Source organism: Telopea speciosissima, chromosome 4 (assembly GCF_018873765.1).
Source record: "Telopea speciosissima isolate NSW1024214 ecotype Mountain lineage chromosome 4, Tspe_v1, whole genome shotgun sequence".
In the NCBI taxonomy this organism is placed as follows: Eukaryota; Viridiplantae; Streptophyta; class Magnoliopsida; order Proteales; family Proteaceae; genus Telopea; species Telopea speciosissima.
The window spans coordinates 28304442-28328365 of NC_057919.1; the positions used below are offsets into that span (position 1 = coordinate 28304442).

General features: G+C 39.7%; 2 protein-coding genes across 2 annotated transcripts in view; one reads left to right on the forward strand and one right to left on the reverse strand.

Annotated features, from left to right (window-relative positions):
• The window catches only part of LOC122657927 (EG45-like domain containing protein), a 28177-nt gene extending 19397 nt beyond the window's left edge, over positions 1 to 8780 (reverse strand). The window contains exon 1 of the mRNA XM_043852726.1: positions 8670 to 8780. Coding sequence (XP_043708661.1) covers positions 8670 to 8778 — 109 coding nt within the window. The 5' untranslated portion in view covers positions 8779 to 8780. The remainder of the gene's footprint in view (positions 1 to 8669) is intronic.
• Positions 756 to 1305, forward strand: LOC122657926 (EG45-like domain containing protein). The gene is made up of 2 exons (XM_043852725.1): positions 756 to 866; positions 1014 to 1305. The coding sequence occupies exons 1-2, from the start codon at positions 758 to 760 to the stop codon at positions 1289 to 1291; spliced, it is 387 nt and encodes a 128-aa protein (XP_043708660.1). The 5' UTR covers positions 756 to 757; the 3' UTR covers positions 1292 to 1305.
• Positions 8781 to 23924: the final 15144 nt, after the last annotated feature.

Sequence of the window (23924 nt, forward strand, 5' to 3'; positions counted from 1 at the left end):
GTGGTGACTCTCATTAGATACAGGCCTTTTATATCAACACATGGGGAAATCAATTTGGTTTGAAATTAATCCATAATAACATATTCACATGGTTTGACCACGGCACCCGTAGAAACTTATTCCACATTTAGTAGTATGGGATGACGTGAAACTATTGGTGTATGAAATTAATCCAAATTAATATATTTATGTGATCGATGGTTTTATCATATCAACCCTTCGATTCGAATGTGGCACTGTGCAGGGTTTATCTATACCTAGAATATACTTTTGGGATTCAAGGATCATGCTGCGGCCAACCTAAATCACGCATTCTCCCCCAACCCAGCAGCAAGGGAAGAAAGAAATAAGAATTAAGCAGACCAATTAAGCAAATTAAAGACTTTGACCACCAGAATGAGATAGCAGCAGGTTCACTTGAGAGCTGGTCATATTCTAGCCAACCGCCCCAAACAGTCATTACTAGAACACAAGAACAGATAAGAAGATGTGCCTTTCTTCTAATTAGAAGTCATTTGGTTCAGTGAATTAGATGTGCAAATAATGGCTCCTCAAATGAAGATTCCCTGAAAATTTAATTTAAAAGGGGTTGTCCTCCTCTTGCTCCTCTATAAAAGGACATGCAATCTCTCTCCCCCTTTAATTAAAGCAAGAAAGCCAAGAGAGAAGAGTTTATCCTTCAATTCTACTTAATTTTGTAGTCACAGTAAAATTAAGAGAATTGAGTCGATCTTCTTATAATTAATAAGAAAGAAAGATGGGAATGGAGCTTCGTGTTGTAATGGTGATGGCTATGGTGATAGCCCTAACCTCGGTTGCTTCAGCAGCAAGTGGAACTGCCACTTACTACACCGCACCTTATGTTCGTAAGTTCCCACTAATTAATTAATTAATTAATTAATTAATTAAGATCATCTTATATTATATACTTCCTTTATGCGTGCACTTATTGATATCATTTTATTGATCGATCTGATCAAAATAAATAATTTGTGTTTAATTAATTTTGATAGCCTCAGCTTGCTATGGGTATGAAGACGAAGGGACTATGATCGCAGCAGCAAGTGATGTAGTTTGGAACAATGGAGCAGCATGTGGTACATATTACACCGTCACATGCACAGGCCCTACAAACCAAGGGGTATTACAACCTTGCTATGGAAATAGCGTAACCGTTAAGATCGTCGATTATTGTCCATCCGGTTGCCAAGGAACCATTGATTTGTCTCAAGAAGCCTTTGCCACCATTGCCGATCTCAATGCCGGCAAAATCTACATCGATTATTATTAATTAATTAATAAGCATGAATGCACAACTGCCTGTACTCTCATTGTCATCTCAACTGCAGGGTTTGAAGTTGGTTGTTCTGGCCGGAGAAGATAATAATAATGTTTCTAAATACGAAGGTCTCTACGTTAAAAATGGCATATTCCATGGCTTCCTTATGCTAATTATGTTTTATCGACTAATAAAGGAAGAAATGTAATATTTCGAATTACAATAAAAGAATAATTTTTTTTTTATTATTATTTTTATGTTTTTATCTTATGTGTGGCACTGTTCTTGCCCTTAGCTCCTTTATTAATGGCATTTGTGGTACTATCAATCAATCATAAATTGGGATACGATCATAAATTGGGATACGATCAGGACGTAGGTGACAAAGCCCATCATTGGCCATAATTTTTAAGGAAATTTATGGAGCATCCCTTGAAAATAGGTCGAAACTCAGATCACTTCTTAAAATTTGAAAATACTTTGATCACCCTCTGTATTAGAGGCCCAATACTCAGATTACTCCCTACGGTTAGTGATCCACTGTTAAACGATGAAATCAGCTACTTAAATATTTTTTAAAACTCTAAACTACCCTTGTGCAACATAAAATTACAATATTACCCTTGCAAAGAAAAACCCCCAAATTCGAATGTTTTCCTCTTCGTTATTCACTCTCTTCCTAAATGACCTACAACTCCAAAACTGAAGTTCGCCGGAAAGACAACGAATTTGAAACATGGCTTGCCGAGATATACTTGAAAACCACTGACAAAGAGTCTGCCTTCACTCACGCCCTTATTCAAGCACCCTTCTTCTTCAACCATCGGCTTCAATTTCTGAAGTTCACCGGAGAGAAGACAGGCATGAACAGACTTGTTACGATCAAAGCCCACGAACTTCGGACCCTAACACTATCTCTGTTGTGGATGGGTGGAGAAGAAAATGGTTTTCTGCTCTTTAGCATTCTACCGAGAATTTTGGTGGTGAGTTTAATATGCCAAAAAGTTGGAGATTCAAAGGTTTGACAGATCTCAGAAGTGGGTTTCATTCCAGGAGATATTGGATGTAATCAGTAAAACTTTATGAGATCGGCTCTTAGATCAGCGGAAAAATGCAAGCAAACTGTAATTCACCTTGAAATCAAAGCAAATCTAAAGCATCCTTGATGTTCCCCCTTTTTTTTTTCTTTTCCAAAAACCGAAATTCAACTCAGATGAAATCAAAGCAAATCTCCCACTGCCGCTGCTTTTTTTTTTTTTCTTTTTTTATTCTTCTCATTCTTCTTCCCTTTTCTGTTCCGTGTTTTTTTATACATTTTTCTCCTCCTTTCCCTTCATCTATCTTTGTAGCAGTAATGATGGCGGTACCCTGTTTTTGGGGGATTTTTTTTTTCAGATTTGATTTCTGAAATTAATCTGAATCTGACCATCAGATTCAGTTGGTTTCTTAAGACTTATTCCACCCCTTTCGAAGGTCTTTCCTTCAGTCATGGTGAAGCTCAGAGCAGGCATGAAGATCTTTCTGATCTTGGCTTGCACAGATAGGTTCCTTAATGGGTTTTCTTCACGAAACAGGGGAAAAGTTGTTTAGGGATTTTTGTTTTTTTGGGGTTTCACCGGCATCTGAGGCCGGGGTTATGGCCGTCGGACCTTGACGGTCGTTGGCCGTGATTGAGCTTGGCCGCCGGCTTCTGGTTCGGACGCCGCAAGAGACCACGGTGGTGGTTATTAAAACCCTAAATGGTTTTTCTCCATTCTCATTCTTGGTTTAGCGATTTGGGAAAGGAGAGGGAAAGGGTAGTATTGTAAATTTAATTCTAAAATATTAGTACAAGGCTAAAATAGTCTTTTTACAATAATAATTAACAGCAGACTAACACCATTAGTGTAAAGGGGGTGATCTGAGTATTTTCAAATTTTAGGAGGTGATCTGAGTTTTAACCCATTTTTAGGGGGTGTTTTATAAATTTTCTTAATTTTTATAATTATTTTTGAGCTTACAGACATAGACATAGACTAATGGGCGGAAAATGTACTACATGCTCAGCCATCTCCTTTTTGGGGATTAAAGGGAGGAGGGTGTGATTTGTTCCCATCGATACTAAATACATCGATCGATCTTAATTTCATTTTCATAGGGAAGGCTGAGAGGAACAAGTTGCCCTCATTAGAGATGATAAGGATCAAGAAGATTAGATGTAGTAAAAATGGAATTATAACCCCAAGGTCATTGAGAATATTTTTGATACTATTCCTTTTAAGATTGGACATGACGTAGGCATGAAAAAACTTGATATTTCTTTCTCATTCATGTAAAAAGGAAACCTAGGGTTTTGAAGCTAATAAAACTTCTTCAACCTTTAAAAGCCAAAAGATTTGACTAGAAAGATCAGACAGTTGAGACAAAGTTTGGGATATAGGAGCCAAACGTTCACGGAAGTGACATTTTTTTAAAAAGAAAAAGTTTCAGTTGAAAAATATTATCTAAACCTCTCGGTTCAGGCATGAAAAAAATCCTCATCATGAATACTAGCAAGTTTGCCATATAAATTTTAACTAACACATGCATTCCATTTATGTTCACACAAAGAGAGAAAAAAATCATGGTGTTTAAACCAACTAGCTTGAAAATGAAAAAATTCCTTATTAAACGATAAATAAATAAAAGACAAAAGAAAACAAAAGGTGGAGGCAATGATCTGAGGCAAAAGAGGCAAGAGTGGAAAGAGAGGCACATGGCCACAGCGCGTTGGCCATCCACCAGTCCATACAATTCTCCAATATAAATGTGGGAGCTTTAATTCTTTCTTTTTCAATTGAAACTTCAATGCTTAATAAAGATTCAGCCTTTCTTTAAATCTCATCCCTAACCCGAAGGGCTAGGCATTGTCAGAGGCCATCCCAACCGGACGTTGGGCAAGGGCCAAGCCTAGGCCAAGGATATGTACCCGTCGCAGGGTGTGGGCCATCAAATATCGAGGTCCACCCTGGCCCGGCCCAATTGCACCCCTAGTTTCAAAAACCCAACCACGGGACCCCCACTGCATTCTTTAGTGGAAATTCCTTCTTTGTAGAGATTAGGTAACTTGTTTTCCATGTCATGACATGTGTACTAAAAAAAGGTGAACAAGGGTAGGAGAAATGGAAGGTGAGATTGTCTCCCTCATTATAATATTGCTAGTAGGAGTGTAATATGGGATAGTTTCCTTGTTTTCTACTTAAGACACTCATGGTGTTTTGAAACAATAATAGAACACCCCCATTATAATTTCAACATTTACATGGATCTCCCCTGGACGATTGTGGGTTTATAAATAAGTCATTTCCGTTAGGTTGAAATGCTAGTTGTACTTTAGTAATAAAAAAATGGTCATATTACCCCCTCATTACTGTAGTTTTACCCTTTTACCCTTACGTTTCAAAACCCAATCTCATCTCTTCAACCTTCCATCTTTCCAACCTCATCTTCCTCCCTCTCACCTCTTTCTTCTCCGGCGATGTGCATACATATCTTTCGGTCATTTCCGGTTCTTTTGCCTGGATTTTGGAAGATCCCTTGCTCTCAGAGCAGTTATTTGCAAGATTAGGGTTGCCGAGAAGTATGGATCTCTACTCTCTAGTTTCTAACAAAATCAAGAGTTTTCGACAGATTAGGGTTTCAAGAGCAGGGTGTATATAAAACTTTTCAATTTTACATCAGACCTGTTCAATGATGATCTAGTTCCTACTTGTCATCGCACACTTAGAAAGGATATATTGTGCTAGGGCATCATATCCCTCTCAATCACATGAAAGTGACTTCGATATTAGACAGAACAGCAAGCCTGAGTGCCTGATCAGTCAACCAAAGAAAAAGTGGCAAAGTCTGTTTTGTTAACATAACAATCTCATAACAGTGAAATTCCAAAGCAAATGCTATGTTTTGTAAAGCTATACTCAAACCGGCAAGTTCTATACAAGAGAAAGAGGATGCCAGGTTAATACAACCAATCCAAAGTGGGAGAGGGAGAGCCGGAGGCGGGAAGTAGAGGGTGTCGGAGAGGGAAAAGAAGGGGAGAAGGCGAGGAAGAGGGAGATGGAGAGAGATGAAAGTACCAAAAAACCATCCATTAGAAAAACTGAGTGATAAAACCATTAAGGGTAAAAATGAAAATAAAATAAGATTAACCCTTTAGATTTTATCAGTTTAGTTTAAGATATAATAATAAGGGTAAAATTGTCTTTACATTTCAAAACTAACACCTCACTAACACCGTGAGCCATCAAGGAGAAATATGTAAATGTTGAAACTACGGGGTGTTCTATTATTGTTTCAAACACCAGGGGGTGCATGTAATTTGCTCTAATTTTTATTTTATCCTTTCGTGTTCTTCTACTCACTCATCAATCTTTTGATAAAATTTATCGGATTATGTTGAATGGCTTGATTGAAGCCTTGAACAGATATGAGAAAACTAAGTTTGGGGTTGCCTGGAACAATTGAACTATTGAAGTTATTATTGGATATTGTGTTGTGTCCATCAAAGCCAAAATAAATTGTTTTTACATGGGTGATTGTGTGTCTATAGGTATGGTCTCAAAGTATTGGCAATTAAGGACAGAGTTGGGCTCTTTGTTTGCATGGTTGACGCATTGCGTGTTTTGGGAATGGAGATTTCAAACACAAATTTGGGTACACTTGTGTGTGTGTGTGTATCAAACTCGATCATTCGAGAATTGTTTACTGTCGGATATTTAGTGTAAAATGGTTCTTGTTATAGTTGTGTGCTCCCAAACTTGAGAGGTCTTTATCATTGCAAATTGACACTTTGTGCTTTAGTTGTGAAGTATAAATCCTATGGGAAATGTTTCCTTTAATTTTTAATGACTTTGACAAAAAAAAAAAATTTTTTTATGACTATCCATTCTTTAATGGGAAAAGGTTCTCTAAGCCGCTAAGGTAGGATACTCTAGCACCTATGTGTCTATCTCTCTCCTCCTCACATAAAATGACCTCACTGCTCTCCTGTATAGGATACTATTTGCCGCACCTAATTGGCCCACTCCCCTATGCCATTTGCTCATAGAACCCTCTTCCATTATTCATATGATTAAATAAAAAAAAATATTTGTAATTATGTTTTTTTTTTAATCTAACCATCTTTTCCCACTCTGAGTTGGAAAATGCATAGTAATATCTAGAGTACTGGTATGCATGCATGGATATACATAGGATGTGTGCTAATACAAAAGGGATGTTTCATTGAATTAGAGTTTGAAATTTGACATGTGACTAATCCCGACCGTATCCTATCCATCCAATGGGCAAAATGGATATATTAACATTAGTCTACATGGTACAATAGATGTCTTGTGGCATTTGAAAAATAACACACATCAAAGTCTGTAGTGAATCCCTTACGAATTAATATATATATTAATTAGCTGCATTAAGTGATAAATCTTACACATTTTTATACGTTTAAGTATTAGCTGCCTAAAAAAGGCATGTAATGTAATTTATTTGGACAAAATTAGTCTTTATTCTTTCATAGACCCTGAGACATTGATAATAATACAGTCACACTTAGAAAGAAACAATCTTACCCACATAACATGATACAAAAATAAACGAGGAAAAAAAAAAAAGGGGATGACTTCAACAAATATCCATGTGATGACGGTAGCTTACTCTATTTCTAAAGAATATCACATTTTTTTTGCTAATGATGACAGTATTCCATCTGGATAGGAATACCAAGTTTTTCCATGAGGATAGTTGATGTTTTTATGAAACATCTTAGTTCCATTTTTACTACATCCAATTCTCTTGATCCTTATTTCATTGAGAGTCTCTTTGATCCTATCATCTCTGATGAGGACAACTTACTCCCTATAGCCCTGCAACCTTATGAAGATAGATTAAGGCCGTTGTATTTAGTGTTATTGGTGAAGTCTGATCTCAGTCAAGAATGTGTTGTGGTGATTTTTCGGTAGGCCGTTTCGCCTCCAAAACGCGCCAAAATGGTCTAAAAGAGTTCGTCGAGATCTTTGATTTGATATTTACTTCAACATATGTTTGGTTCAGGTCTGAACCAAACTTGGTAGGTCTTTTGGGCTTCTAGGGGTAATTTTGTACTTTCTAGGTTAGGGTTTTCCTATAAATTATTCTTATCTCTTTGAGAGAGTGAGAATGGGGTTTTGTATTTTAGTTTCAGAGAAGTAGTGAAATCGTTCTATCGCTCGGCCGTGGATGTAGCCTTCCCACTTGGGGGTGAACCACGTAAAAATCTTGTCTTGGGTGATTATCTTCCCTTTCTCTTCGTTTTTCTTCTGCAAAATCACCATTCTGGGTATTGTTTTTCTAATATTTTAGTATCGGTGCTTTGAAAACACCAGGTCATGATTGAATCTTGACTCTTTTTTTTCCCTCAAGTGTTGGAATTTCTTTAAAAATGATGTTTGCTCATTTGTTTATGATTTTTTCCCCTTGATATTAATCTTACATTTCAAACAAATCACACCCTCTTCCCTTTAATCCTCAAAAAATAGAATGCTAAGCATGCAGCAGATTTTCCGCCAATGAGCTTCTGGCCACATATGTAGGTGAATTACTCACGTTCTGGTCGTGACCCAATTCATGATTGATTAATAGTACCAGTGTACCACATACCATTAAATCATTAATGATGCAAATTACTGCGAGAACAGTGCGGTATACATAACTAGAACATACTAAACGCATTTTTTTTTTGAAATTTCTTCTTATAGCTCGAAATATTACATTTCTTCCTTCAGTCAATAAAACATAAGCATTAGCTAGCCATGGAACATGCCATTTATGACATAGAACTTATTCAGAAACATTATTAATTATCTTCTCCAGAACAACTTCAAACCCTGCAGTTCAGAAGACAGTAGTGTACACTTATCAGAATCCTTCTAAGTACCATTTGGTGATGAAGTAACCCCAATTCTAATGTTAATTTACCAGAAAACTATATAGGGATGTCCATGCATTCATGCTTACTAATTATAATTGATGTAGATTTTGCCGGCATTTGGATCGGCAATGGTGGAAAAGGCTTCTTGAGATAAATCAAGAGTTCCTTGGCAACCAGAAGGGCAATGATCGACGGTTACGCTTGTTCCTTTGCAAGGTTGTGTTACCCCTTGGTTTGTAGCCCCTGTGCATTTCACGGTGTAATATGTACCACATGCTGCCCCATTGTTCCAAACTGCATCACTTGCTGCTGCGATCATAGTTCCTTAATTCGTCTTGGTACCCATAGCACTTTGAGGCTATCAAAATTTTGAACACAAATAAATTATTTTGATGAGATAGATCAATAAAATGAGAATAAGTGCATAAAGGAAGTATATATAAGATCTAACTTAGCTAGTGAACTTACGAACATAAGGTGCTGTGTAGTAAGTGGCAGTTCCACTTGCTGCTGAAGCAACCGAGGTTAGGGCTATCACCATAGCCATCACCATTACAACACGAAGCTCCATTCCCATCTTTCTTTCTTATTAATTATAAGAAGATCGACTCAAATCTCTTAATTTTACTGTGACTACAAAACTAGAAGGAACTCTTAAACTCTGCTCTTGGCTTTCTTGCTTTAATTAAAGGGTGAGAGGGGTGGAGAGGTTGCATGTCCTTTTATAGAGGAGCAAGGGGAGGATAACCCCTTTCAATTTTTTTTTTTTTTGGTGAATAAATATATTACTAAACCCAGGAGGGGCAAGGAGAAAAGGGGGGGGGGGGGGACAAAGAACAAGCAACCCGACCTACCTACATCCAAGGCAGGCTGATAGGATGCAACCCAAAGAAACTAAAGGACACAAACAACCCCAAACAAAAGATTACGAGATTACAAAGTTAATCTTCTTCCTGATAGGGTTATAGGGAGGAATGGGAGGAACGGCCCATCTCCCGCCGAGGTTGCTTGAGATAATGGAAGGACTCGGCAAATCAATAATGTTGAAACCACTGCCATCTTCTCTAGGATCTCTCCACAGAGAATTGATGACATGGTCATGCCGAAGGTTCCCTATAGGAGCACCGCAACCAGAGACAACACCCGCAGATCCAATATCTCCTTCATTCCCAGTGATATTCCAAGCTGCACTGGTAGCATCCCTATCTTCAATGGTTGTCGGAGCAAAATCAGGGATCAAAGAATTTTGCAGCCGAGAGGAGTCATTTACTTTGTCAGAAATTACCCGTACCTTAGGAGCTCCTGGATCCCATCTCGAAGGAGGAGGCTTGCGCACCCTCGAACTTCTTCGACACACACCCGACCCGATTTTCTTTCCGTTTGACGACTTATTCTTCTTCTTCTTCTTCTTTTTCTTCATTTTTGTGGGGGGAAGGCGGGTCTTGGGCTTCAGTGCCCACAGGACTCCTTTCTTTTAAATGAACTTCAATATCAGGCCCAGGAGGACTGATGTCCACGATCAGCTCAATTCCCTCATTACATGTAGAAGAGAGACCCAGTAAGGGCCAATAGAGGAGGGAAGGCCCACCTCAACATGAGCCACATCAGAAGAGACACAACAGTCCAAATTTGAATCAAGGGAGCAAGGAGGGCTGAATCGATTAACATTGGTCGATGACAGGAGAGCAGAACCAACAGTAGCAGGTTTGGGGAGCTGATCAGCAGCTTGCCGATAATGGAAAGGGCCAGGAAGGTCCATACCCGCAGCAGGCAAAGATTCACCGTTAAGGAAAGTCGTGGGGCAGTCTATTTGCAGACTGTTGATCACCTCAGCAGACCCTACAGCATCAACAACGTTAGAGGGACCTCTTTCCAATGAGCCTGGATTGGAATCCGGCATCGGCACCGGCACCGGAATAAGGCCATTTCCCTGAGAGCAATCAGAGGTATTGGGATGGGGAGGCTGGTCGGCAGCGTTCCGGTGTCCAGGTTTGGATGCTCTACGTGGCTGCCAAGCTGAAGATTTAGAACAATTGCTTGCCCCATGGCTGAACGAGCACCAAGAGGGACATTTCGGAGGCAGCCACTCATAGACTAGTTCTTGCTCAAAGCTTACGCCACCTTCTTGGGAAATGGAGACCACCCTTGGGAGCTCAGTCAAGGACTTAATCTCGACGCAAATGCGAGGGAAGGAGAGCCGCTCCTTGGAGAGAGAATACCTGTCGGAGTAACGAGGTATACCGATAGCACTTCCAATCAAGCTCAGCGCCGAGACGGTCCAGAGATGGAAAGGAAGCGCTGGGAGCCTGATCCAAACTGGGACTGAGGTGAGTTCCATTTGCTTGAGAGGGAGAGAGGGATCCCACGGTCTAACAATCAATGGCCTGCTAGACAGAGTCCAAGGTCCCTCGTCTAACACCTTAAGTTTGTCTACTTCATTGCTGAATTGAAAAACTAGGATGCCACTATCCACCATCTTGATGTCGACATGATCGGAAATGTTCCACAACCTGGGCAGCGAAGACTTGATGTAATCAAACAATGATCTTCGTCCAACGAAATAGCCAACACAAGTGTTACTCCAAAGGTGCAGCTCCTCCGAAACAACATTAGCTGGGCAACGGATCACTGGGAATCCATCAACCAAAGCAGGTTGAGAGAAGTGCAGGGGGAGTCCTACTTGAGACGATGGAGGGGCTTTAAACAAGGAAGACCAGATGCGAGCAGAGATTCCAGTAACTAGGGGAACACTGATTGGAGGTACTGGTTGGTCCACTCTCTCTTCAGATGATGGTCCACCAATATTCTCAGAGCTCGTCTCACCCACAGCTGGGATTGACTGGGAGGGAAGGGAGGACCAAGGCAGTCCCCCGGGAGGAGGGGAGGTGGAAAGGGAGTGAGGGGACGGGGAGACCCTGGGGGGTGGCGGCACCACCCCAGGAATGCCGGACATGGGAGAGAGGGTCAGATGAACATAAACCGAAAAGGATCGATTCTTAATTTTCAACTTGTGGAATTATAAACACAACTTCGACCATGTATTCCATTGTGTTGACAGGACCCCTTTTAAATTTAACTTTCGCGGAATCTTCATTTGAGGAGCCATTTGCACATCTTCACTATACCAAATGACTTCTAACTTGGTACGATATGACCCCTCACCTTCTAACTTGGTAGAAGTCTCGAGGGAACATATCACATGTGAACATTTATGGGACAATTACTATCACTGCCCTACACTTAGCTTGTATTTATTAAAATTACCTTACCTTAAACTTCTTTTATGACACTACCCTGCTTTTTAAGTTTTACATCTCCTTCTACCCTCATGTTTTTAAATACCCAGATTACCCTTTCTTTTCACCTAGTAATTAACCTGCTAATCTATTTAACCTACCATTCTTTTTTTATTTTTATTATTTTTGTCATTAAAATAGTAAAGATGAAAGCACCCACCCGCTTCTTCTCTCTCCCGTTTTTTACTCCTTTCCTTTTTTTTTTTTTTTTTTTTTTTTTCGTTTTTTCTTCAATTTTTTGATTTAATTAATTTTTTATTCAACATTTCATCCTCATCATTTTTCTTCGAACAGATCATGGTTCTAAGTATCAGTATCGTATCGCCCGTATCTGGCAATACGTACTGGTTTTGTTGGTCACCGATACTATGTCGATACCGACTCGATAGCACGGTACAGACAAGGGATAAAATGGTCAAAAAACTCATTTTTTAAAGGAGATTCAGGGGTAATTTTGTCCAATATAGCCGATCCAGACCGATACTGTATCGGTAACGTATCGATTGCAAGTTACCAGTACCCGTTCTGATATCGTGCACTAAAACCATGGAATAGATTGACTCTCTTTAAAGCACCCCACTTGTTCTCTCTCTTCCTCTTTTTATTCTATTTACCTTTCCTTGTTTTTTATTTTTTATTAACCTACAATGCGATTCTCGAGTCATAACTCTTCTTCTCCCTCTTCATATTCGCAGAAGCAGAAGGCAACCCTCCCTCTCCATTACAATTGATCTCTACACGATCATCTTCATCTCTCCTCAACCTTGCAATCATGGAATAGAACGGTATAAGATCAATCATCGGATTGTCTCTGCCTTCTTGGCGATTTCAATTGAGAATCCATGTAACATGGATCGGTTTCAGAGCAGGAAACACACCTATAACGGAGATGAAGGAGAAGAACTGGATCACGGTGAGGATCAGATCGATCTGTTCAAAGAAGAATGATGAGTATGAAATATTGAATAAAAAAGTTAATTAAATAGAAGAATTGAAGAAAAAAAAAACGAATGGAGTAAAAAATAGGAGAGAAGAAGCCGTTGGGTGCTTTCATTTTTTACTATTTTAATGATAAAAATAGTAAAAATATAAGAAGAATGGTAGGTTAAATAGATTAGCAGGTTACAAGGTGAAAAGAAAGGGTAATCTGAGTATTTAAAAACAGAGGATAGAAGGATAAGTAAAAGTTTAAAAACAGGGTAGTTTCAGAAAAGTAGTTTAAGGTAGAATAGTTTTAGTAAATATAGACTAAATGTTGGATAGTGATAGTAATTGCCCCAACATTTATCACATTCTGGTCAAGGTCTTTTGTTTTGTCCGCTTCTTATAATAATGCGTACATGATGTGAATTGACGGCATGGACCTCAAATCCCAAACGTTTATTCTTAAATCCCAAACGTATGTTCGAAGGGCTAAACAGTTTCTTGCCACATCCCAAGGGTTGACATGATAAAAACGTCATACAGAGAGAGAGTATCATACAACAGCAGTTTCACGTCATCATATTGAAGAAGCTTCTATGGGGTTCAAACCATGTGAATGTCTGTAATATAATGTTTTATAAAATTACTTAAAATTCTTTAATTACTTGCTCGAAGAACACAGACCATTCAAAAACACAAGGACTACTGAAGGCCATACGTACAAGTGAGAATGACCACCAATTTAATATATAATTTATGGGAAGCAGTTTTCTGCACGGGAGTGTGGCCTACGCCAGCACTCCGATGAGTCTATCTCTCTCCTCCTTAACATAAGGAGGCAGATTTGTCTTTTCACATGGGGAGGAGAGAGACAGACTCATGGGAGTGCTGGCGTAGGCCACACTCCCAGACAGAAAACTTTTTCCCTAATGTATTATCCTTTCTCATATCCAATGGTTATAATGACTAAATCATCTATCCATGTTGCAACACAAGGTGTTGATCGATGTGAGAATATCTTCCGCATTATTCGTGTAATAATATACATTTTTTTCTTTGCTCGATTTCACAATTTGGATTTCATTTCTTAGAATGCTCATCTATTCCATTACTTCACCATGAACACAAAATGCAAGGATGAGGTTATTCTAAGAACGCAAATTCTAAAAGATTCACTATTGGTGGCACGGGCCTAAACTTTTTTTTAAGGGTTTAAATTAATTAAATGAAAGAGTACAAGTGTTTAACGTCCGGGCATACCCAGATGAATACAAGAAAATAAAAATAGAGAATTAAAAAACTCTACACCCAAGAACAAATTAATGATCAATCATCCCACCTAGGAATAGATCTTGGGCATATGAATGAGTAAGCGGAATCTCGATCTCCCCACAGAGTCCTCCCATAAGGCAGCTATAACAGAAGGAGGAAAATTCAAGAAAAAAAGGAGTAGATTCACCCCTTTTTTATCGCAAGACTTTGCTAAGAAATCCGCCACGAGGTTCCCTTCTCTAAAGCAATGAGATATTTTTCCAAGTTGTACGATCCATATAAGATTCCAGTGTCACCCACTCTTGCATTATGAACCATGGAACCATTGGTTCAGCACATTATTGGGAATGGTCTATCTACAAGATTATGGCTGGATAGGTGGCATCCAATGGGAATACTTTTCAATTGTTTTGGGTACAGAACTCGGTATGATGCAGGATCTAATCACCTATCCTTAGTTAAAGAAATTCTACAAGATGGTCAATGGCATCCTAGAGCCTCTAGATCTATTGCTTTACATGATATGTGGGGAGAGTTACCCGATGTGAAGAAACTTCATCATTCTGAATCCGATATGGTAGTATGGAAAGGCAATTCTACTGGTTTGTTTACTACTAAATCAGCCTGGGATCTTATTCGGAATAAAGTAAGGAAAGTGGACTGGTCTGCTGCGGTTTGGTTTTCTGGAAATATTCCAAGACAATCTTTTATCACTTGGAGATGCATTGTGGATGCTATGCCAACCAAGAACCAGCTTATTAGACGACAGGTGGGGATAGATCCTAGTTGTGTTTTTTGTTGGGCTGGTTTGGAGAGTCGGAACCATCTATTCTTTGATTGTTCTTTCACTTCAAAAATATGGGGGGATATTCTCTCTTCTTGTGCCCAAAGTAGAAGACAAGTTTAGAATGTGGAAGATGAAGCTGTTTGGATTAGATATGAGTTTAGTGGAGACAACCCCATTCAAAAAATTGGTAACCTGGCTTTTTGTTCTACTATTCAACATGTGTGGCAAGAGAGGAATTTTAGATTGTTCCGTAATAAGACAAGAACAAGACCCCAAGTTGTTGCTGCAATTAAAGAAGATGTGCTTTCTAGGTGTGTCCATTTCTCTTACTGGGATTTACACCCCTAGAAATCAGTTTCTTGTTGATAGTTGGGGAATTACTGTTGTAAGTACCATGGTCCTCAGGACGAGGGTTCCTCAGGCTCTTGGCGACAAAGATTGGCTTCGATGAATAACGGCGTATCGTTCCGATATATCATCATGGGGATTGGGATCATGCTTTATAAATGAATAGAGTCACCACCTAGGATTAGGGCCTAGGACCCAATGGGTGTAGCCCCATTCGGGGTTAGTGGAAAGGGCTACGTGATTTCATATGGTCTGGTCAGAGATTCAGGATAAGTAGTCAGGTTACGAGAGTGGGAAGGTGTTAGGCACCCACCTCGTCCGGATAAACCGGTCTTTCTACTAGATGCTAGTTTTCAAATATTCTCCCTTAATAATATATCCTATACTAACATGTAAGGCTAAGTTAATCATGACAAAGAAGGAAAAATCATTTACTATGTACACTAAAATGAGTTACTTTAATTGTCTACATTATGCCAAAAAATAATAAGAAGGAAAGAGACAGATACCTGTTAAGAAATACACAAAATAAATGAAAGCGCACCGAGTGCGAAATATGTGATGTCCCACGGCTCAGGTGGAGACGGACTATCGGCTTGTCTCTCTCTTGTCGGACAAAGTAAGGACTATATGAGATGGGTTTCGCTACTCAAACTTCGGATAGAGTAACGGTTATATAAGGGGTTCTTGTTATCTGTATGCAGACAAAATAATGGCTGCGAAGGGGATTTTTCGTTATCCGAACATTGATGGGATAACGAAGTTATGGGATAAGAGCCGCTCTTTACTCGAATGGGTAATCGAAGGATCTACCCATACCTTCGGAGTCTTGCTCCAACAGACACTCAAGAGGGAGAGAATTGGGAAAAAGGGGCCAAAGAATGAGCTGGGAGGGTCTCCCTACCCGAAAAAACCTTGCTTTGGAGGGAGGGGGACCCTCCTATTTATAGGGGAGGGAGGACCCTCACCCTTGGTCAGATAAGTCCTCCACGGCGCCGTGGACATCGGGGACTTTTTCACGGCGCCGTGTGTGACGTCAGTAAGCTGATGTCACACCCCTTCATGGCGCCGTAGAAATCAAGTACACGTCCCCACGGTGCCATGGGAAGGAGCCCACGGCGCCGTGGGAGCGCAGTACTACTTTTTTCTATTTTCAGTAAAGCGTCTTATGAGTCATTTTATGGATCTTAGGTTGAGCAGTACCTCCTTCAATGTTCAGTAAAAGATCTTATGTAGGGACAAGAGTCCTTCTTGAGAGAGATACCGATGTCTGTTCGTGTCCTGTTGTCATCATCGCCGAAGGTGGTGACAAAAATTGGTGTCTACAGTTTGCTCCTCTTTGGTCGAGGCCTGTGCCAATAGCCGAAGGGTAAAGACAAAAGACCAACTAATTTTATCACCAAGAGCATGTACTGCTGACGCTTTACTCAAAGGCGACAGAGTTCCCAAAACAGACGGTTGATCACTATGAAATCCTTCGATAAACCTCAAAAGGAAAACTCGGGAAGAACTTAAATCTTTATTATGTGAGGGTAATGTGGTACCACTCAATCGGAGTTGCCAAACAGGCGGTTAATGGCGATGAAATCTTTCGATAAAAAAATCAGGAATAACCAAATCTTCATGATAATACCGATCATTCAGCAACTCAAAGTAATTTCATTCCGCACTCTATTATCGGGTGACCCATCCAGTTACACGTCTAAGAGTATGTCTTCATTCGGTCATTCCACACTCTATTATCGGGTGACCCATCTGGTCACACGTCTAAGAGTAACGATCTTCATTTTGTCATTCCGCACTCTATTATCGGGTGATCCATCCGATCACATGTCTAAGAGTGACAGTCTTCATTCTGTCATTCCACACTCTATTATCGGGTGACCCATCCGATCACACTTTTTCTAAGAGTAACGGTCTTCATTCTATACTCTTCTGGCAAGTGACCTTTCGGTCTTTTACCTGAGAGTAACAGTCGACCCGAATGGTCAGAAATCAAAGACTCAGACAGTCAGGAATCTTTTGCTAAATTTTGAAGAATCATCCGTTAAATCTTGAAAAAGATTCAAACGGGTTGGAATCATTCGCTAAATCTAGAAAAAGATTTAGATGAACTAGAAGTTAATGAGGAAATGACTCCACTTAACTGATAGAGAATGTATGAGGGTGATATGGCACAGCTTGACTGAAAATCAAATTTTGAGGGTGATAAGGCACCGCTCGATCGAAAATTAAGTTTTGAGGGTGATAAGGCACTGCTCGACCGAAAATCAAGTTTTGAGGGTGATACAACACCGCTCGATCGAGAATCAAGTTTTGAGGGTGAACAAAAAAATCTTATCTGAGAGTTAGAGGACTCGACTGATCTGGATTATGAGCAAGAGGACTCAATCGGTCTTGAGAGCAAGACGAATTGATCGTTCTTAATTTATCTTGAGAGCAAGAGGACTTGATTGGTTCTTGAGAGCAAGAGGACTTGATTGATCTTAATTTATCTTTGAGAGCAAGAGGACTTGATTGGTTCTTGAGAGCAAGAGGACTTGATTTACCTTGAGAGCAAGAGGACTTGATTGATCTTAATTTATTTTGAGAGCAAGAGGACCTGATTGGTTCTTGAGAGCAAGAGGACTTGCTTAGTTCTTGAGAGCAAGAGGACTTGATTGATCTTAATATATCTTGAGAGCAAGAGGACTTGATTGGTTCTTGAGAGCAAGAGGACTTGATTGATATTAATTTATCTTGAGAGCAAGAGTACTTGGCTGATCTTGAGGGCAAGAGGACTTGATTGATATTAATTTATCTTGAGAGCAAGAGGACTTGATTGATCTTAACTGGGAGCGAGAGGACTCTAAGATGACTTGGTCGATTCCAAGAATTAGACCGTTCAATCTTAATTTGGGAGAATTTAACTGATCTTGAAAGCAAGAGGGATCGATCGATTGATCATGATTGGGAGCAAGAGAACTCGACTGAGCTTGGTTGGGAGCAAGAGGACTCGACTGAGCTTAGTTGGGAGCAAGAGGACTCGGTCTTTTTCTTAGGGTCATAACTATTACTTTCCCATTATCATTTATTTATTTTTCATCTCTTTTATTTTTACATTATTATTATTTATTTATTTTTGTTTTTTTTTTCTCTACACAGGTTTTGACAATGGTTGGATGACAAAATTTCACGGTGATCAAGAGATCACAAGGATCAGACTGTACATGAGTCTGGTAGTGGTTGGATACAACAATGATTTGGATGCTAAACTGTTCATGGGTTTATACCAAAAGGATCAATTTATGCTTGAGTACAATGGATATCGAAATATTCATGGGATGATCGAACTACACGGGAGTGTAGTGAGGATCAGAAAGTTCAATGATTACCTTGTACGTGAGTACAAAGAGAATCAGGATGATGGGTCAATTTGTACACGAGTACAGTAGAGACCGAAGATTCACGGAATGATTAAACTATACAAGAGTATTAGAAATGTCAATAATTAACTTGCACACGAGTGCAAGGAAGATCAGATGTTGGATCAATTTTGTATGCAAGTACAATGAGGGTCAAATGATGGGTCAATCTGTATACGAGTACAGTAGAGACCAAAAGATTCATAGGATGATCGAACTATATGTGAGTATAGTGAGGATAAAAAAATTCAATGATTAACTTGTACACGAGTAAAAAGAGGATCAGGATGATGGGTCAATCTGTACAAGAGTACAATAGAGACCGAAGATTCACGGAATGATTGAACTATACAAGAGTATAGCAAGGATTAAAAATGTTAATGACTAACTTGTACACGAGTACAAGGAAAATCAGATGATGGATCAATCTTGTACATGCGTACAACAGAGATCGAAAGGTTAATGAGATGATCAAACTATACACGAATATAACAAGGATCAGAAAGGTCACAGAGTGATCAAACTATACGTGAGTATAGTGGGATTGAAAAAATCAATGAATGATCAAGCTATACACAAGCATAGCAGGGTTCAATAGGGTCAAAGGTTCAATCAATTGTACGCGAGTATAGCTGGGACCAGAAGATTCAAATGGTAATCAAACTATACACGAGTATAGCAGGGATCAAAAGGATCAAATTGCACAAGAGTGCGGAACCATACGTGAATTTGGTATAACCGAAAGATCAAACTAACAGTGATCCAAAAAACCAAATGCACATGAGTGCAGAAGTGGTTAAGGACTTGGTCAAACTGTACATGGGGCCAAATCATTGAAGATCGAGTTGTACATGAATTCAACAGTGATCAGATAGTCCAACTGCACATGAGTGCAGGAAGTTCGAGGGTCCGATGGAACTAAATGATCAGAGCCCAGACTGCATACGAATTCTGTCATGATTGGTTGAGTAGGTTGCACGCAAGTGCAACGAAAATAAGAATTCAGATGGTATATGATCAAGGCATTGGTCAGGAAAATGCAATCCTATGCATGTGCAGTATCCATGATGACAATGGAAAGGAAGTCTACCATTAAAACTCAGGTAGTTGCATTATGATCCAAAATGCAACAAAAAAAAACAATCTTATGCAAGCAATTTTTCATATTTTAATATATATCTTTTTATTTTTAGTATGCAAAGGGAATCACAGTCCTAATGCAAATTATGTCATGCAAAAAGGAAAACATAACCCTATGCAAGTAATCAATTCTATGCAAATGTTTATGATACAAATACAAGCAAGTGAAAAGTAATCACATACAACCATAGACACTTACCAGATATTCTCCATTTTTGTGTTGCATAACACTTGTCCTTCACAAAAGCTTAGTGCACAATTATACGTTACCAAAAAAAAACTTTGGCAGAGAAATCTGAGATTCACTCAAACCTTTTTTTTTTATTTTTTTTTTAAGAAACAATTTTATTTATGAGAGAAATTTATTTTGAAAACTTATGGTTATTCACATTCTGACCTAATAATGCACAATTCCACATAGACATATTATTCTCATCCCGTTACACACGTAGACTCGTCAAATATCGCTTGTCCAACATCGAACGGGTGTGGGGTGAATTTTTTGCAAAGCGAATCAAAGGGGTAAATTGAGAGAATGTGTATGAACAAGATGGGTGGATAGGTCATTCTTCCCTCCCTTCATGGAGAGTCATGGCAGTTTATCCCAGACAGTATCATCCTTCTCTGCTTGTACGGTCATTTTATCTTTTAGGCTGAGACTCTTCATGATTGGGAGTCGATCCTCATGGACAACATGCCCCTTTAATTTCACATGCTCTTACCTGGTGGATTGCCCCAAAAAAAAAAATCTTTTTCCTTATGCTCCTTTGTCCTTCTTATCTTGGATAGGGATTGCCTCAGTGATAAGTTAATACTTCTGGTCATCGTACTGGTTGAGAGGGTGAGTACACTGCTGCTAGCATTTAATCCCCTAATCATCTCTTTAGAAATCTTCATGATCTTGGTAGACGTGCTTCTTTTTCTTCACATCATCGGATCGCATCAAAGAGAGAGGGATACTAGTGGGAAAGGGGAAAAAGTAGAAATATGATAGATATGATGCAAGTGAGCAAAAATGAAAAGTTGTACATGGACGAATGGAAAACTGTACATGTGGGAGGACTAAACTTGATTATTACCTCATCAAGTTGCCTACGTACCCCAAATAGGGATCAGGTCGAACGTAGTTCAGGACAAAGATGCCTTAACGTCAAAGCCTTGATGATTAAGTTCCCTCATAGCCGGGTGAACTTGAAGCTGTGGACGAGAGTCTCATCACCATTTGGCCCGGGAGGGCTTTACTAGGTTGTAATAGAGCTTAGGACTGGATTCCAGAGGATGGTAGAGGCTCAAATGTGCCCCTAGGGTCTAACCCTGACTTGACACTTCTGCTCCCAAAACTTTACCAAGATTATGGTAACTGAACTTATTGGGGAATTTCTTCTTTTTAATAATGTACTCAAGAAGCTTGGCCATCTCTCTCATGTTTCAACTGAAAACTTTGGTAATTTCAACCTTGATAAATTGACAATATTGTCTCCGAAGGAAAAGTGGCTATTTTTGCCCCATGGTTCACGTGCTCCCAATTATCTGCTATGTCTTGAACCACTACATCCTCTCTTCTCTTTTTTTTTTTTTTTGAACTCTCATTTTTTTCTTTTTGAGATTGGCCCAATTTTGGTTGTGGAGACAGAGCTACTTCTTTTTTTTTTTCTTTTTTGAATCCTTCGTAGGCGTATTGCCCTTGTGACATCTTACTTCACCGAGAGACCTCTTCCGGTTAGACTCTAGAAGCTAATGGGACATTTTGATGAGCAAGAGGATATATGAATAATGAGGTGTAGGTGCGCCAAAATGAGTTTTTTTTTTTTTTTTTTAATAGGGAAAGGCTAAGGCACAACTGGGGGACTAGCGAATTTTATTATTTCAGGGTTTATTTGAGATGACTAGTGGCCAAAGGGGACAACCCTTAACAGGCTTTATGAGATGAAATCTCCATCTAGGCTTCCGGTTCGTTGGAAGGGGATCAGATGTATGGAAAGCTCCAGATCTTTTACCACCAAGACTTTGACATTGGAAAAATGGGTAGTAGGTTTTTTTTTTATTTTTTTTTTTTAATTATCAGTTATGAGATCATCATAAGCTGTTATTTGGATGAAAGAGAAAAGAAAGAAAGTAGATGGACGAGAAAACATATTCATTGACGGCTAATGGAAAATACACGATGGATGAGTTTACAGAAGGAAATTTAACTGAATGAAAAGACCTAAAGACCTAAGGGATGCAGACCCGATGATGTCTTCAGTGGCGATCTTGTCTACACAAGAGTGAAGTACTGTCACTACTTTGTCATGGGACTATGCAATTTGTACTATAAAAAAGTGCCCCTCTAACCAGAGCCGGGTGCTGAAACTATTTTCAGTCAGCAAGATGAAGGCTCGTCAAGTTAATGATTGTAGTTTAACGCTTTCGGGCGACAGTGATGTCCTCAATCAGTGTCTGCCCCTATTCCATCAGAGGAATATGGAGAACTTTCTTCAGTGATTCTACCACTTCGCAAGCTGACAATGTAAAAGAAGTATTCCCTTTTAAAACTGGTAGTAGCATCAAAAGGGTTTTCCCATAAACTTGGAGGAATCTGCTCCTTAGGAACTCTGTTAATCTCACACAGATGACTCCTCATCTTCTTCCAATCATCCTTTCTGTATCCTCTACTAAAGAAATCCACCAAATTGAATGTTGTACCAAAATGAAAGGTGCAGTGAGGTCGACGCATGATCAGATTTGCATTTGGTTCTTCTCGAGACTCCTGTATCCAATAAGGGTTATAGAGGGTATAGAGGACATTCCATTTTGCACAACTGAATAATTGCTCGAGCCATTGAGTCTGTGTCTGAAACCGAAGAAGAAATTTCATTGTGTTGGGCCGAGGAGGAACAAATTCTGGATGCAATTCGTCCTGGCTCATATATGTCAACAATTCTGGAACACAAAAGGTGAATGCTACCACATACCTTTTGCAAAGGTACAAAAGGAAACAAAGGGCTTCAGTAGACAACTGGTAGAGGTCTCTTATCCCAAAGATATTGAAGAAAGGATAATCTGGATGGACAGGAAGTCCTCGGAGGTCGTCATTCCCACAGTTGAGGAGAGTAATTTCATGAAACAAATCCAAGCAATATTTACTCCTTGATTGTAAGACCCGATGCATGATCTGTTCTTGGAGATGGAGAGGTAAAAGGTCAATCCGAGATTGTAATCCTGCCAAAACCTCTTTTTCCTTAATCTCTTCATGGGCTTCAAACCCATTCAGCTTGGTCATATCAGTTGTTAAAGGAAGAGAGGATTCATGAACACCCTGGGCGAACATCATTGATGGAGACTTTTGACCTGTCACTACCTCTTCTAAAGGAACTGGTAAAGCTTGGATCAAGGAGGTGGGATCAAACCCTTTTAAATCTTCTTCGAGGGCATTGATTGTTTGATTAACAGACTGTTGTTTTGCCCCTGGTTTGAATTTTCCAGCTTCCAGCAGGTCTTGGATAGCATGCCCAAGTGCAATGCATTCATCAGTAGGGTGCCCCTCTTAGATGTGATAGTCACAGTATTGATCTGGGTCATACCAAGATGGTGGAGTATCCCTGACCAGTCACGGAGGAACCGTGCCCAGAAGTCCCAGTTTCTTCAATTTATCATATGCAAAAGACCTAGCCACACCCAAATCAATGAACTCACGTTGTCTTGAATTTGCCATATTCACCTCTGAATTTTGGCTCTGATATTGCATTGTGTGGCTATACTGGCCATGTGCCTTTCTGAACAATATGTCTTCAATACGCTTCCCTATGGCCATTAGCTCTTCAAACGTCTTGAGGTGTTGGTAGTAAAGGCAATCGTGATATTCTCCGTACAGATTCTCCAGGATCATCTCCACCTGTTCGGCTTCTGTCGAGCAATTCCACATCTTTACGGCCTTCTCTCTAAACCTCATAATGAAATTGTAGAACCCTTCAGTAGGGCCTTGCCTTAGTGTCTCCAACTCTCTCCATGTGACATCCACTTCAGTGTTGTATGAGTACTGCTTTGTAAAGGCTTTCACCACTGTTGACCAAGTTTGAGTCTGTGCCTGATCTAACTATGTCAACCATCGCAAAGCAGATGCAGCAAGCGAGTAGAGAAAAGTCTGCCCCATTTGATTTTTCGTGAGGCCCCAAGATTTAACCACTGTAGCAAAGATTTTGAGGTGAGCTTTAGGATCACCTGAACCATCAAATTTTTCCAATTTCCATTTGAAGTATTCGGGTATCTTTCCTTCAGGGAAGAACACCAGGTCACCTTCAGGCTCCTCGCGAACCGTGTCCTTGATAGCAATTTCAAGCTTTTCAACTTTCTCCCTCATCATACGCTCCCTTTCAGTCTCGGGATACTCCTGAGGTGCGTTGATTATGGCATCTTCTTCCTCCATCATAATCCTGGTGAGTACCCTAGGCACTGTTGGGGTTACCTTGGGGGTCATTGGTTGAGCACACTCTGGCTCCCCATGAGTAGGTATTGTGCCTCCTTGGGAGATGTCTTGTACTGTTTGCAAAATTTGCACCATAAGTTGCTTCAT